The sequence below is a fragment of the Anabrus simplex genome, chromosome 3, assembly GCF_040414725.1.
Source record: "Anabrus simplex isolate iqAnaSimp1 chromosome 3, ASM4041472v1, whole genome shotgun sequence".
Taxonomy (NCBI): domain Eukaryota; kingdom Metazoa; phylum Arthropoda; class Insecta; order Orthoptera; family Tettigoniidae; genus Anabrus; species Anabrus simplex.
In genome coordinates, this window is record NC_090267.1 from 12,728,428 (window position 1) to 12,744,861 (window position 16,434).

A 16,434-nucleotide genomic window follows, 5' to 3' on the forward strand; every position below is an offset into this window, starting at 1 on the left:
CCTTTTAAATGCTTTGAACGGTGTGATATTATCTGCTTTTGTTGGCAAAATCATACTAGCAGGAAGCAACTGAGTGTTGCTCTGATTTAGATTGAGAATGAAATAATACAAACACCGTTCACACACATGTATGCGCCCATGACTCTTAGACAATTCTGTACGAGACATGTGGTAGCTAGAACTAGTTTCACTTGTTTGAAGCAAGAGAAGTTAATGTTTCGTGTAGAGTGATGATGTTGTGTAATATAGATAGGTATTAGTGTAAAAGGGTTCTTCTCTCTGCAGACTCGCATGTTACCAATCACCAGTGTCGTACTGTGCTCCATGAACATTCAGACACAGATTATTCTGTTGCTAAAACCGAGCTAAATGTTCAAGTTCTACAGGCATTGGAATTTTATGTAAATTGAATACCGTGCTCTAGTGTGGGTAAGAACTTACTCTGTTTGCATGTGTTTCTGCCGGATATACAACACTCGTTACAGCCCAGGCAAAGTAACATTTATTATTGCTTAGAATGTTTACTACAGCATTTCGGTTGCAAATCAGCTTTGGCAATGTTACAGCACTGTCTGCATGAAGTCCTGAATACATAATTTTAACAACTCACACAAAGCCCATCCCGAGTCCCATTCTTGAAATTCACTTAGCTTTGCATAAAGTTGTTTCACTGCATAATTAGTATACCACTCACAGAGATTAGTACTCATTGTATTGGTTTGATTCTTAGTATTGACCTTAAACTGTCTAACTTTTTCGTCCTCACTTGTATGTGTGTTAAATTCAACTTGGAGTGATGTGTTTACTGAAGAACACATGGTTTTAAAGGTTGTAGCACATACTTTTCAAAACGTGTAAAACAAGCTGCAAGGTCAAATGTAGGATCTTTAAACACACAATTTGTGCTACGGTATAAAGAACAAATATATACATGCGTAGTTTAACGCTTTTACTCCGGTAGACTGCTGTAGCAGTCGGGAAGGAGCTGTGCCATGTACCCTTGGGACTGCTGTATTTCGCCTGTAGTCCGTTTCGCTACGATAGACTGCTGGAGGTCTCTTTTGGCCGTCTTGGGAGTCTATAGTTACGGCTATGATCACCATATGACAGGAGTAACCAGCAATGTGTCCGGTGTGCTACTCACTTCGCGCCTAGTTGCTCGCCTGTGCTGACGTACTTATGCTCTCGTTTTAGCTTTCAATCGCTTTGAAATTGTGAAAGGCCTTTTGAGGGTGGAAATATGTACTGCGAAGGAAGCTCTTGGCCGCATACTGGTTAGTGGTTTTGAAGAAGATGGTAGTGATTTGTCGTCTAATTCTGGTGATGGAACGATTTTAATCGCACCTTCCACTTCAGGCATGTTCATTACTCCAGTTACCGCTTCGTCGTCTAAATGGTAAGCCTACTTGTGTGCTTCAACTGAAGATAGTGAGGATTAAGATCAGGTGCCTGAACCATCGAGCAGCAAACTAAATTGGAAAAAAGTAGAACCTGAATCCGAAGAAACATAAGTTCGACGCAGCTAATTCCCGATTGAAAAGTTTACTGCACAATGCATGCATGTAAAGTTCCTTTCAGCTGTTTTTAATACGAGTATCGTAACTCTTTCTGTGCTAGGAGGATGAAAAGTGCTAAAAATATAATCATAAGCATTTCACCGAATATGTATTGCTAATAAAATAAAATACTTTTACACTTTGCCTGTCACGAGCCGACTGCGGAGTGGAGAGTGGAGCGAGGCAAGTATCCCATACAGTGGGCTCGGTGAACCACCCGTTGCAGAGGGTCATGCCACCATACTCGCTACGCCGGAGTGAAAGGGTTAAAACATGAATTACATAACTCACCTATTAAGTTGCATGGCTCAGTATGCATGTCGATGTTAAATGCTGAAGTACTGTTCAATGCTTCGACTAACATAATGCAGTAAGCAATTATGTCCTGCATATTTTCAATAAGCGTTGGCATTAATAAAGTTGTTAAACCATCTACCCACACGTTTATTCTGAATCCATTGCTACATTGGTTGAGTAGGCTAATTAGATGTTGTTTAGAATTAGTTAGGAACATTTGCTTCAAACTTTCGTTTAAGGTACTATCATCTTAACAATTAGACTATTTGTGGAATACTTACTGGTAATTCGGTTGGCTTTCGAACTGCAGTAGCACTGTCGAACGAGGGCAGCCAACTTAGTTGTAATGTACATTTCCAAGAAATCTAGAAAGGAGGAATGCATTTGTTAACAAATTGCTTTGTTGTATTAAACATAATTTATATAAAATATTCAAACCTACTCTCTCTCTAGTTACAATTATATGTACTCTTTGTGCAGTATAGTGCTACTAATGCTGAAGAATAATGTATATAATTACTAGCTAATTTTCTAGCCACAAATGGATATATTGGTATTGGAAACTCTATAAAGAACATGGTAGCTGTAAAGTTGATTTAGGATTTCATTCATAGTCAACTGTTCATTTTCAACTAGCAGTGTTAGTTGTCCGGCTCTAAAGGATGCAACATCATGTATGCGATCAAAACCATTTTACAGTGGAGTTGTAGAGTTACAGGTTTAGAAAAATACTCAACAATTAAGTTTAAAGTTGTTTACTAAATTCTTTTGGATATGAGATTATGTAGTTCGACTACTAATACATGTAATATATTCACCATAATTAGTATCTTAAGTAACAATAAAGTCTTTCACATTACCTACTTGAAAAATACATTACTGTCAACAGTAGTACTAACGAGTCTCAACAAATTACGAGCGTGTGAAGCATTGTATTCTGAGCTTTCTTTATATATTTACTTCAATACTTAAAATACAAAGATTAATTGTTGTAGATGTTTGCTATGTATATCCACACATGTGAACTATAACATCAGCATATTTTATAGTGAAATTCACGAAACATGCTGACTTATAGAAATATTGTAACATACTGTGTGTGTGTGTGTGTGTGTGCGCGTGTGTGCGCAAGTAGAATATTTCCTAACTTAAGCATTTATACATATATACATACTTACATGTATGTATGTATTAAGCATTTATTGTATAGCTTTATAATGTCGGGAGAGTTTTAGAACATATTTGACATGCATTGTTAAAGGCTTTCTACTTATCATCCATAGTCAACGTATGCGTCTGGATGTAGGATAGTAATAAGGTGAAACTCGGTGTTAGCATGTAGCCTACTCCTGTCAATAACACTAAAGTGTCTGCTTAATGCTTTATGTCCCTATCCGAGAGATGAATAATAATGAATTTAATCCAGGCTTTTAGTATACACAATTCAGTAATAAGACATTTTAAATATGCAGCTACCCTACCCAGCAAGACCCGAATCTACCCCCCCAGATGAGCCCATATTCTAATAGTATTTTTTCCAAACAACTCGACTCAAATCAGCTACTTGTAGTGTCAGACCATAGCTACCAGGCTAGCTATAACATAAGCTATTTGGGTTAGCACAGAAATATGATAGCTGAAGAGTTTTACCGCGATAACTATGGGCTATTTTGTATGTAAGTAGCACCCTATTGGTAGGCCAAGTCTTGAAGTCGAAACTTGTGTGTGTGTTTTGCTGCAATGTAAAGCAAATTGTAACAAAAATATTACTATATGTCTTTGCTAGTGAGACCTAGTTTTTACAATGCACTGCATCTTTTAGTACGCACAGAAACAATTTTGTTACTTTCATTAGTCTGTCTGTCCAGTCATATACATAATTTTAATAATATGAAAGTGAGAGAAGCACGAGTAATAATATTCCTTATGCAACCAGTCCTTGCTATGAATAGTATGAAAATGCTGTTCATACGGTCGTTTGGTTCATGCAGTAGCAAACTTACATGTAACAGCAAAAACTAATTTTGTGAGGAAAGCAACAGGAAACTACCTTACTATTCATATTCCTAGTATGCTTCTTCACTGATGCCTAGGCTATCCATAGCAGCTGACAATAGAACATTTGATGATCCAACCAACCTTCAGCCTAAGTATTGACCATACATGAATTTTTCATAATTTTTTCCCAACTTATGTCCAAAAATACCATGTGTGTCCAAACCCTTTCTCTGTTTCTACATTTTGGTTGGACACGTTAAGTAAGATAAATACATTTGATGTGTTTTAAAATGGGATACTATTCCCAACATCACCTTTGTCAAAACAGTTAATGAATTATATGATAGCTAAGAATATTATTTTTAAATTTGCTTTACATTGCGCTGACACAGGTAGGTCTTATAGTGACAATAGGAAAGGGCTAGGAGAGGGAAGGAAGCAGCTGTAGTATTAGTTAGCTTACAGCCTCAGCGATTGCCTGGTGTGAAAACAGGAAACTATAGAAAACCATCTTCAGCATTGCTGGCAGTAGTGTCTGAACCTACAATACCTGGAAGCAAGCTCACAGCTGCATGCTCCCCTAACTACACGGATAACTCATTCATCCCCTAACTACACGGATAAATCATTCATAACAATTCAAAGCAAACCAAATCATTCACTTCCATTCGGAGTGAGCGGTGCATGTCGTAACTACATAAGCTCTTTTAGTAGTCATTCTTACAAACATGTGGTAACCTACACCTAATTTCCATTACTGTATACTATTCTTAACAAGTTAACAGGATAAATATCTTTGTGCAGCATGTGAATAACTTATAACACTGCTTCACAAGATTTATAAACACTGTGCATTTTAATTTTACATGTTGTATCTAATTTGTTTTAGCATGTATTGCAGATTTTGTGTTGGCAAATTGCCTGCTGCATTTCATTTGCCACTTCCATTATTATTGGTCAGACTGAACATGGCGACTGGCAGCAGTACACGCATCTTGGTGTATCTCTGTATGGTTTCGAGAAATTTATGAATATGTGGCATTTATTCATGTGTAATGTGTTATGTCTGCTGGTTTAGGGCAGTCTGGTACTCCATCTGACAGAAGCAGCAACAATAAGAGGTAGCACATCACGCACTACTACAGCCATCACTCTTGTGTTTAAAATGTGTTTGTTGAAGACAAAAAGCTGAAAGCAAGTACACAGTGCAGTAACATCAACAAGCAGCACTTACATATATTTGGTTATGCACACTTTCATATAATTTTTTTACAACATTTTCTCTCATTCAAGGTTGTTGCTAGTGTAGAAAGCAACTGTCACATCTAATAGTATGTGCACATGTGTTCAACATAACAATCTTCATGTATCCAACAATTTCAAGCAATATATGATATTTTATGCTTGTAAACTTAACTACTTTTTAAGACAGTAACAATTTGTGTACAATTTAAGAGTTGTTGCATGATATTTTGCTTATTAAAACGACTTTTAAAGATTTTGCTAACATTATATAAAAGAAAGAGCATTATGTAACACGTCATCACACGCCCCCTTATTTTTACATGACAGCACGCCCCACGGCAATTTGCTCACGCACGTTATATATTGTTGCTCTGATTTTAAAATGAAGAGAACAATTCTAAAACGTCAACAACATTGTAAGAAAGAGAATTTACTTAGCAAAACATCATATTTAGAATTGTAAATCATTATTAGTAATTTAAAATATTGTACAACACGAGAACACGCTATGTTAGCAAACTGCCGCAATTCCAAGGCTGTGACCTGACATCATAGCACGCCCCGTTAGCAAATTGCCGCATACTATATTTTAGGCATTTTCAAGTAAGTTGTATTAACAGTGGCCAACAGTGCTTGTAGGTACCAATTTCGGGTGTACAAAGAATGACTTTGGAGTGGCTCTTCACGGGATTTCGTTTGGCGTCATCGGCCATGATACTACGGTGTAGAAGGCAATGAAAAACCACCACATTACCTTACTAAGAGAATCCTCGATGGATATGGCTGCTACAGAAAGCAACTTTACTGAACTTGATAACTGCAGTCGCTTAAGTGGCCAATATCCAATATTCGGGAGATATTGGGTTCGAACCCCACTGTCGGCAGCCCTGAAAATGGTTTCCCTGAGCGCCTACTGAAAGGTTCAGTCCGCTTCGTTGGACGGTGGGGTGTGTTGTTCGTTACCAACCTCACACGGTTGCATTGTTTCTTCTGCAACACTTTCTTCTAAATCACTATTAACATGCTCTAAAATACCTGTTTCATCAACGTCACTATAATCAGAAGTATCTTCACCTAATTCACTTGAATGACATTCTGGAATACTGTCCACTGAATCTCTCACTGTAGCTTGTTGTACGTTGTACGGATCCGTTTCCAGATAATGGCGCAAACAATAAAACAGAAATATTACAACTGTATCATATTAAATATACGCGAGAACTCGCCCGTTAGCAATATGCTCACTTACGTTTGTACGCGATAGCACGCACGTTAGCAATCTGCTCACATAACGTGACACCACCAACACAAATGTGAACTGACGTAGAGGAGAGACAGCGACGAACTGGATTAGGCTACGGTCGTTATACATAGATGTGGGGAGAGGAATACCTGACAGCCCGCTCATTCTTGGAGACAACAAAGGAAGATATTAGCATTATTGTCCAAATGCGGCAAATTGCCGCGGGAGCGTGTGATGACGTGGTAATTTCACACAATAATAAAAGTTTAATGTTGTATTTAGATGTCTAGTAAATATTATGCATAAAACTTAGACAATATTTTACATAAGCTGACGCTCATAGTTTATCATGAATACTTAGCAACTTATAAAATTTTAAAATTATAACGTAACAGTGTGTACTGCTCATTGCCACAAAATTGTAATAGCATTCTTCTACACAAATCTGTTTTCAGGAAGGGCATCCAGCAGTAGAACATTCTTGCATCCTTCATGTGAAAGCATATAACCTTAAACACTAAAACTTTTAAATGCATTCTTCCACATAAAGTTATTATTTTAGTAATAAATTATAGTTGCTGCTTAATGGCAAAGTATATGGCTCTGTGTATGCAAACTAAGCCATGTGTTCTAAGTGTAATGACCGGTTTTCCCCACTCCGAATGCACACAAAATATTAGACATCATAACGGAATTTATTTCTCCATGTCCAAAGAATTACATTTTTTCCACTGAGATAATATATTTTTTTGCCAAATCTATGTCAATAATTATAATAATACAAAGATTTTGATCATCTATGTTTAATTTTCTGAAAAATCAGTTTTGTTCTCTGATACAAAATGGTAGTAATTCTTAAAACTCCGCCTTACTAAAAACACGATGCTGTAGTCATAACATGCATCACCCTAGCTTTGCCACATTGACAGGCAATGTTTTCAATAATGGATGCTTACACACCCCATTCTCTTTTTAAGCCTATCATAATGCTGCATGATATTAATCAGGTGGGGCTAAGACTGTCTTAATCTACACCTTACTGTTAACAAGTTGCTATGATAATAGCACATAGCATTCACTCCCCATTCACTGCTGCATACCTCAGAAAGACAGTTCCCTGTATTAGGTAAGTAATTTTATTTAAACAAACTAAAACGTTTATGTTGTCTTACATTAAATACATAAAGAGGTTTACAAAACCTGTGATCATAATTATGCAACAGAAAAAGTTTTTTAACAAAGTAATCTTATACACATCAAATTTTATTAATACTACATGCCAGTTAAGCACTTCTGCTATCACAGTACACAAATCCCTATGTAGAAATCATTTACCCATTTTTTCCACCTGAATGCACTTCAAACATCTTCCCAGATTTGACACAGAGAATGATTCAAACCTATGCTGTATATATTGTTTTTCAAATTCAAAAACAGCCTCATCACTGCCACAATCATACTGGTCATACCATTCTTCAAATCGATTCAGCATTTCTGAAGTATCTATTAAAATATGTCTTCGGAGATTTCGTCGTTCGGTAAAGGTACCATTGCATTACATCATTTTACACGGGCTTTTTTCCAGTATGGATAGACATGTGTCTACGCAGGTGGCTTCTCTGTTTAAAAGTACTTCGGCACACTTCACAAGGGTACGGCCTGTCTCTGGTATGGGATACCATGTGCTTTCGGAGAATACCTTTCCTGTTGAACGTCTTACCACATTCATTACAACAGTATGGCCTCTCTCCGGTATGGGTTATTATGTGCGTGCGGAGCCCATTTTTTCCTCTATAAGTTTTGCCGCATTCCTTACAATGATACGACCTGTCTCCCGTATGAGTTACCATGTGATTTCGAAGATCATCCTTCCTACTGTACGTTTTGCTACATTCTTTACAACGGAATGGCCTGTCTCCGGTGTGGATTACCATATGCGTTCGAATACTACTTCTACGGGTAAACGTCCTGCCGCATTCCTCACAACCGTATAGCCTGCTTTCAGTGTGAGTTAAAGTATGAGTTTGCAGATTATGTTCATTACTAAAGGTCTTTTTACAATGTATACATTGGTACGGTCTCTCTCCAGTATGAGTAGAATTGTGCTTACGGAGAGCACTCACTCCAGTGAACGTCATGCTGCAATGCTTGCAGTGGTATGCCCTGTCTCTAGTATGAGTTATCATGTCAGTTCGGTGGTGATGTTTTCTCTTAAACACTTTACCACATTCTTCACACCGGTACGGCCTCTCTCCAGAGGGCAATGGTTTTTCTGCAACACTCTCCACGCTGAAATATACATAAGAATAATTACAAAGTCAGATAAACAGAACGCAATTACATTATTAGTACATAAATCAATATTTATCAAATCTTCAAGGAATCCCTCTTTAATGCTAAGGAATTTAAATCAAGTATTGTTGTTTCAATCATGAGTCCATAGACTGGTTTGAAGCAGTCACCCTATCCTGAGCAAACCTTTCCATTTCATCTATTATATCATACATCTGCTCTAATCTGTTTGTCATATTCATACCATGGTCTACCCCTACTGTGCTTACGCCTACACTTCCTTCAAAAACCAACTAAACAGTCCTTGGTGTCAAAAGATGTGTCCTATCATTCTATCCTTTCTTCTCGTAAATTCAGCCAAATCTATCTCCTATCACCAATTCGATTCAGTAACTCCTCATTCGTGGTTCAATCTATCCATCTCACCTGCAGCATTCTTCTGTAACACCACATTTTAAAAGCTTCTATTCTCTTTCTTACCGAGCCAGTTATTGGCCATGTTTCACTTCCATACAATGCCTATCTCCACACGAATGTCTTCAGAAATATCTTTCTAATTCCTATATAAGCGAACAGAACCTATAATATTTTGAGCCCAATAATTTCCCTCCACTGTTGGATGATAAGGAAATGTTGCTCGTTAAGGAAATAGTTGCATTAGGGAAACAAAACGAATTCAATCACTACTGATCTGCACTTAGGGCAGTCGCCCAGGTGGCAGATTCCCTATCTCTTGTCTTCCTAGCCTTTTCTTAAATGATTGCAAAGAAATTGGACATTTATTGAACATCTCCCTTGGTAAGTTATACCAATCCCTAACTCCCCTTCCTATAAACGAATATTTGCCTTAATTTGTCCTCTTGAATTCCAACTTTATCTTCATATTGTGATCTTTCCTACTTTTAAAGGCACCATCCAAACTTATCCGTCTACTGATGTCCTCCCATGCCATCTCTCCACTGACAGCTGAGAACATACCACTTAAATGGAATAATATCAATAAGTTAATTTATTGAATTTACCACCTAATCAATACAAAATGTCATACTTTAGTTTGTTTACGTTGGCATATTAACTAAAATGGTACATGTTTCGCCTTGAATTTAGGCATCATCAGCCATTATCTTAACTTAAAAATAGAAACAGGCATCTGATTTATATATACATGAAATAAAATTAAAAAACCTTGGAGTGACTAAAATTACAATTAACATATAGTAAAAGAATTAAAGTTAAGTTGGTTATAAAGATATTACAATGAGTCAGTAAAATTAAAATTGGTGGAAGTAATGGTGATATGACATTAGAAGGTTTCTATTATAATTAAAAAGAAAGAACAAAGCAACAGTTTGTCATAAACGAGTGATAGGATTGCTAAAAATTATGTTGGCCGACCAGCGGTTACAGCGAAAATGACTGATGGTCGTATTTAATAAAAATGTAGCTTAAAATAATAGTGAAATATGGTCATGTGTCCGTCAATACTTGTTGACTAGAGATAAATCAAAAGTCAATGGCATATGGTGATATGGTTCAGTTGAATAAAAATAAAAATACGAAGTTGAATAACGATGTTTAAATAGGGCCTTTATAGACCATCTCAATTTGTTGCAAATACTGCAATGTTCTTAGGAATGTGTGGATGATGGACATTCGAGTCGATACAGAAGTGTTACAGTTGAATCATTACACTATGAAGGGCAGTTTGTTACGTTATTACGTTATTAACTGAACGTTATTGTTGACAGTCTGCTTCTTACTGTGAGTGTTGTAACAGTATGTTTGAGTTGGACGTGGAACTGTTTGCGAAACAGTTATTTTAAGCTACATTTTTATTAAATACGACCATCATTGTCATTTTCGTTGTAACCGCTGGTCGGCCAACATAATTTTTAGCAATCCTATCACTCGTTTATGACAAACTGTTGCTTTGTTCTTTCTTTTTAATTATAACAGAAACCTTCTAATGTCATATCACCATTACTTCCACAAATTTTAATTTTACTGACTCATTGTAATATCTTTATAACCAACTTAACTTTAATTCTTTTACTATATGTTAACTGTAATTTTAGTCTCTCCAAGGTTTTTAAATTTTATTTCATGTATATATAAATCAGATGCCTGTTTCTATTTTTAAGTTAAGATACTGGCTGATGATGCCTGAATTCAAGGCGAAACATGTACCATTTTAGTTAATATGCCAACGTAAACCAACTAAAGTATGACATTCTGTATTGATTAGGTGGTAAATTCAATAAATTAACTTATTGATATTATTCCATTCAAGTATCATCAATACGGATCAAGACTGATATTTATCACATGTAACATACCACTTAGACGAGCAGCTCGTCTCATTTCTCCCAAGTCTTCCCAGCCCAAACTTTGCAACATTTTTGTAACACTACTCTTTTGTCGGAAATTGCCCAGAACAAATCGAGCTGCTTATCTTTGAATTTTTTCCAGTTCCTGAATCACGTAATCCTGGTATGGGTCCCATACACTGGAAGCATACTCAAGTTGAGGTCTCACCAGAGACAAATATGCTCTCTCCTTTACATCCTCACTACAACCCCTAAATATTCTCATAACCATGTGCAGAGATCTGTGCCCTTTATTTACAATCATATTTATGTGATTTCTCCAATGAAGATCTTTCCTTATATTTATACCTAGGTATTTTCAAAGATCCCCAAAGGGAACTTTCACCCTATCACCGTAACAATTAAAACTGAGAGGACTTTTCCTATTTGTGAAACTCACAACCTGACTTTTCCCCATTTATCATCATACCTTTGCATACTGTCCATCTCACAACATTATCAAGGTCATTTTGCAGTTGCTCACAATCTTGTAACTTATTTATTACTCTGTACAGAATATCATCATCTGCGAAAAGCCTTATCTCTGATTCCACTTCTTTACACATATCATTGATATATATAAGAAAACATAAATGTCCAATAATACTGCCTTGAAGAATTCCCCTCTTAATTTTTACAGGGACAGATAAAGCTTCACCTACTCGAATTTTCTGAGTCCTATTTTCTAGAAACAGAGCCACCCATTCAGTCACTCTTTTGTCAAGTCCTACTGCACTCATTTTTGCCAGTAGTCTCCCATGATGTACCCTATCAAATGCCTTAGATAAGTCAATCGCAATACAGTCCAAGTGACCTCCTGATTCCAGGATATCTGGTACATCTTGCTGGAATCCTACAAGTTGGGCTTCAGTGGAATAACCTTTCCTAAACCCAAACTGCCTTCTGTCAAACCATTTATTAATTTTGCAAACATGTCTTATATGATCAGAAAGAATGCTTTCCCAAAGCTTACATACAATGCATGTCAAACTGATTGGCCTGTAATTTTCAGCTTTATGACTATCACCCTTTCCTTTATACAGAGGGGCTACTATAGGAACTCTCCGTTAATTTGGCAAAGTTCCTTCATGCAAACAAAAATCAAACAAGTACTCCAGATATGGTACTATATCCCAACCCATTGTCTTTAGTATATCCCCCAAAACCTTATCAATTCCAGCTGCTTTTCTAGTTTTCAACTTTTGTATCATACTGTAAATGTCATTGCTGTCATAGGTAAATTTTAATACTTCTTTAGTATTAGTCACCTCCTCTATCTGGACATTATCCTTGTAACCAACAATCTTATATTCTGCTGACTGAATACTTCTGCCTTTTGAAGATCCTCTCATACACATTATTCCTGGAATGTCCTTCTTGGAACCTGTTTCTGCCTTAATGTACCTATACATGCACTTCCGTTTTTCACTAAAATTATTGTGGCCACCAATTATGCTTGCCATCATGTTATCCTTAGCTGACTTCTTTGCTAGATTCAATTTCCTAGTAATTTCCTTAAATTTCTCTTTACTTCCACAGCCATTTCTAACTCTAATAGTTTCCAACCTGCACCTCCTTCTTAGTCTCTTTACTTCCCTGTTATAATATAGTGGATCTTTACCATTTCCTACTACCTTTCACGGTACAAACCTATTTTCACATTCCTCAACAATTGCTTTAAACCCATCCCAGAGTCTGTTTACATTTTTATTTACCGTTTTCCACCGATCATAGTTGCTTCTTAAAAACTCCCTCATGCCTGTTTTATCAGCCATATGGTACTGCCTAACAGTCCTAAATTTAATCTCTTCCTTTCTTTCACATTTATTTTTAATTACCACAAAAACAGCTTTGTGATCACTAATACCATCTATTACTTCAGTTTCTCTATAGATCTCATCTGGTTTTACCAGCACCACATCCAGAATATTCTTCCCTCTAGATGGTTCCATCACTTTCTGAATCAGGTGCCCTTCCCTTATTAACTTATTTGCCATTTTTTGGTCATGCTTCCTGTCGTTCGCATTACCTTCCCAATTGACATTTGGTAAATTGAGATCACCCGCTACGATCACATTCCTTTCCTTATCGTTTCCCACATAGCTGATTATTTTATCAAATAATACTGAATCAGCATCTGCGGTACCCTTTCCTGGTCTGTACACTCCAAAGACATTCAGCTGTCTATTATCTTTAGAAATGAGCCTTACCCCTTGAATTTCGTGCTTGCTTTTTCGTATCCTACAAACTCTTCTTTCACGAGAATGAAAACTCCCCCTCCTACCTTTCCTATCCTATCTCTACGATACACCCTCCAGTCCCGTGAGAAAATTTCTGCATCCATTATATCATTTCTCAGCCATGATTCAACTCCTATTATAATATCTGGTAAGTATGTATCTATTAAATTACTTAATTCTATTCCTTTCTTCACAATACTTCTACAGTTGAGCACTAACAGTTTCATGTCATCCCTCCTTGATTTCTAGTTCCCTGTTCCCTTAACACCGCTGCCTAGCGCACCCTGTTTCCCTGAATGTAGTTCCCTATAAACCTTCTAAACAAATTTCCTAACTTATATGTACCACAGCACTTTAAGTGAAGGCCATCTGAGCGCAGATCCCTATCTCCTACCTGCCCATTAGGATCTAGAAATTTCACTCCCAGTTTCCCACATACCCACTCCATAGTCTCATTTAAGTCCCCAATCACCTTCCAGTCAGTATCCTTCCTACACAGTATTCCACTGATAACAATCTCCGCTTCCTTAAACTTCAACCGTGCTGCATTTACCAGATCCCACACATCCCCAACTATGTTGGTACTTATACCTGCTTGTCTTACGTTGTTAGTACCAACGTGAAACACTACCACCTTCTTCTCTTCTACTTTCTTCAACATCTGCCTTAACCTAATTCCTTGATAACACTCTACCCTGGTACCCTTTCCTCCACGCACTTTCCCAAAATGTCTAACAATTAGAATCCCCCATGACCAGAGCCTCAATCCTTCCCACCTCATTTGTTCTCCCCCCCTCCTCCTGGTCAGTCCTATCCTTCCTGAGAGCTGCAGAAGCTACTTCCTCCTCCCTTATTCTCCATCCCATGACCCTGTTCCACCTGTCTTTTTCTATCCACTACACCACATTTCCCTTTCCTACCTCTTCCCTTTCTCCTACTTCCAATCTTCTCGGCAACAGTTCCCTGTTCCTCATCTTCCCTCGGTTGTTCTACCTTCAGTGACTCGTACCGATTTCTCACCGACACCTGTCCTGAATTTTGATCCTGAATGGAGCCCTTAGCCTGCAATCTCCTTCCCCTTAAAACATTAGACCACCTGTCTTCCACAATTCCCCCATTTTCCTTCCAATCCCTCTATTTCTCCTACTGTATCCTGTACATTGTTTTGAGGCCTACTTTCCTTCGTGTCCTCTGAGAGTATCCTAATTATCTCCCTCAAGCTCTCCATCTCCTCCCTCATACTGCTTAATGCCTTAATGCCTGGACAAACCCACAGTTCCTACACTCGCACTGCTTAGGCATTTTTTACTAAATAATGAAGAGAAAAGGAAAAACGAGATAACTTTTTATGTGCAAAATAAAAATGAAAGGAAAGAAATATTGTCTAGGTTAGTTCACAAAGAACACACGACAGTAAGTTATTTAATATAGGCTTCTACTACACTACAATACTACTTAATTGTACTATTCTTATTCCTAAAACACGCTAACAGGATGAAAATTGCTGTTAATTACTGGAAACAGAGAATAATACACAAGAATTACACAATTCTTAACTGCAGTTAAGTCTACCCTAATTACAACAACAGAATTTTAGTAAGAGATTTACTACAGATACCACAGAAATGGTACTATACTATACAAATATTTCACAGTAATAGAATAAACACACTACTTTCTAATAAGATGCTATAATACACTACAATAATTTTCAACTACGTTCAGCCTAAATACAGATACTACAATACACTACAATAATTTTAAAATACGTTGAGGCGTATTCTAATTACAACAGGTTATTACCAAGCAAAAACAGAAAAGAAAATTACCATTAAAGTTCAAAATTTTCAAAACTACTCAAAATTATAGAATAGGCACTCTTATTTCTAATAAGTTACTATACTACACTCCAATAATGTTAAAACTACGTTCGGACGTATCCTAGCTTCTTACTAAGCACAATAGATATGAAAATTCCAATTAGGCCTAAATTTAGATACACACAAGAACTACCAGTAGGTACGGCACTCAAAGATTACCAACAAAGTTAAACACGTATACAAAATTGAAGGTTCGTGTTGAAATGTGTAATGATGATAATAATCGCATGGCCTCAGCTACAGTGAGCAGACATTTGACGCCATCTGGCTATATGCTCATCAGGTTTGACGTTCCATTGTAATACATGACAGAGTAAATCGAATCTCCCTTCTGCGTCTCTGGCTGGGTTTTAAATAATTCTGTCGGGTAAACACTAAATGTGACACCAGAGATCTTTCACATGCCAACAAGGTACGACATGGAATGTCGAATGGACTTTCTCCCTTACTTTATTATCAGGAGGACCTCTGCCGGGTTTGAACCAACTCACTCGGGATCCGGAGGCGACACTCATCCGCTGATCCTTGAAAGTAGTTTTGTCATTGAGTTCTAGAATATGAATGAAGTCAAGAGGTGAATAACTTCTGTTCGTTCACCTGCTAAGCTAATACTAGATACAACATGCCATCACTTCAACTGGTATATCCCAATTCCTAAACCATAGACATATGTTTGTGTGTTGGATTAATTCACGGATTGTAAATAGTCGAACAAATAATGTTGTTATAACCTTCGGGTAAGAAGACAGCTTACTGAACCAGACGTAATTTACCTAATATTTCAGTCTGGTCGGGAAGTTCTACAGTATATTCTGTTTATTTAAAAACCAGGGAATAAAATGACAGTGTTATGGATATAGTGAACCTTACTGTATCATGGTAATAGACCATTATTTAAAGCTTGATGAACACTGAAAACCAAGATCAGGTCACGAACAAGAGGATGGCGCAAAGCACAAGTTAAATTCGTGAAAGAGGCCACCCAAGATGAAATCACGAGAGAGCAGATCAAGTGATGCGAGATGGTAGATTCGTTCTGTTAGGGGATTTACTTGTTGCCAACCATAGCTACGAAATGTGGGAGAAGACAGGACTGCAATATTGTGAAAATAAGTTGTCAATTACAACAAGGAGCCACATTATGCAGTTGTAAAATGAAAAGAAAATATTACTTAGTTTACTGAGTGTCTCGGGTTGTTCATATCTCAGAACTATGCTCTAGTTTATTATTATTCATGTTCTGAATGACCATGGGAATGTAGATGGAGCCCTCCATGAAGAAACACCGTGTTGTTGCCTGTGACTTCCCTACCGTGG

General features: G+C 37.2%; 1 protein-coding gene across 1 annotated transcript in view; it reads right to left on the reverse strand.

Annotated features, from left to right (window-relative positions):
* Window positions 1–6,700: 6,700 nt before the first annotated feature.
* The window catches only part of LOC136866609 (zinc finger protein 681-like), a 41,588-nt gene continuing 31,854 nt past the window's right edge, over window positions 6,701–16,434 (reverse strand). The window contains exon 5 of the mRNA XM_068226949.1: window positions 6,701–8,628. Coding sequence (XP_068083050.1) covers window positions 7,905–8,628 — 724 coding nt within the window. The 3' untranslated portion in view covers window positions 6,701–7,904. The remainder of the gene's footprint in view (window positions 8,629–16,434) is intronic.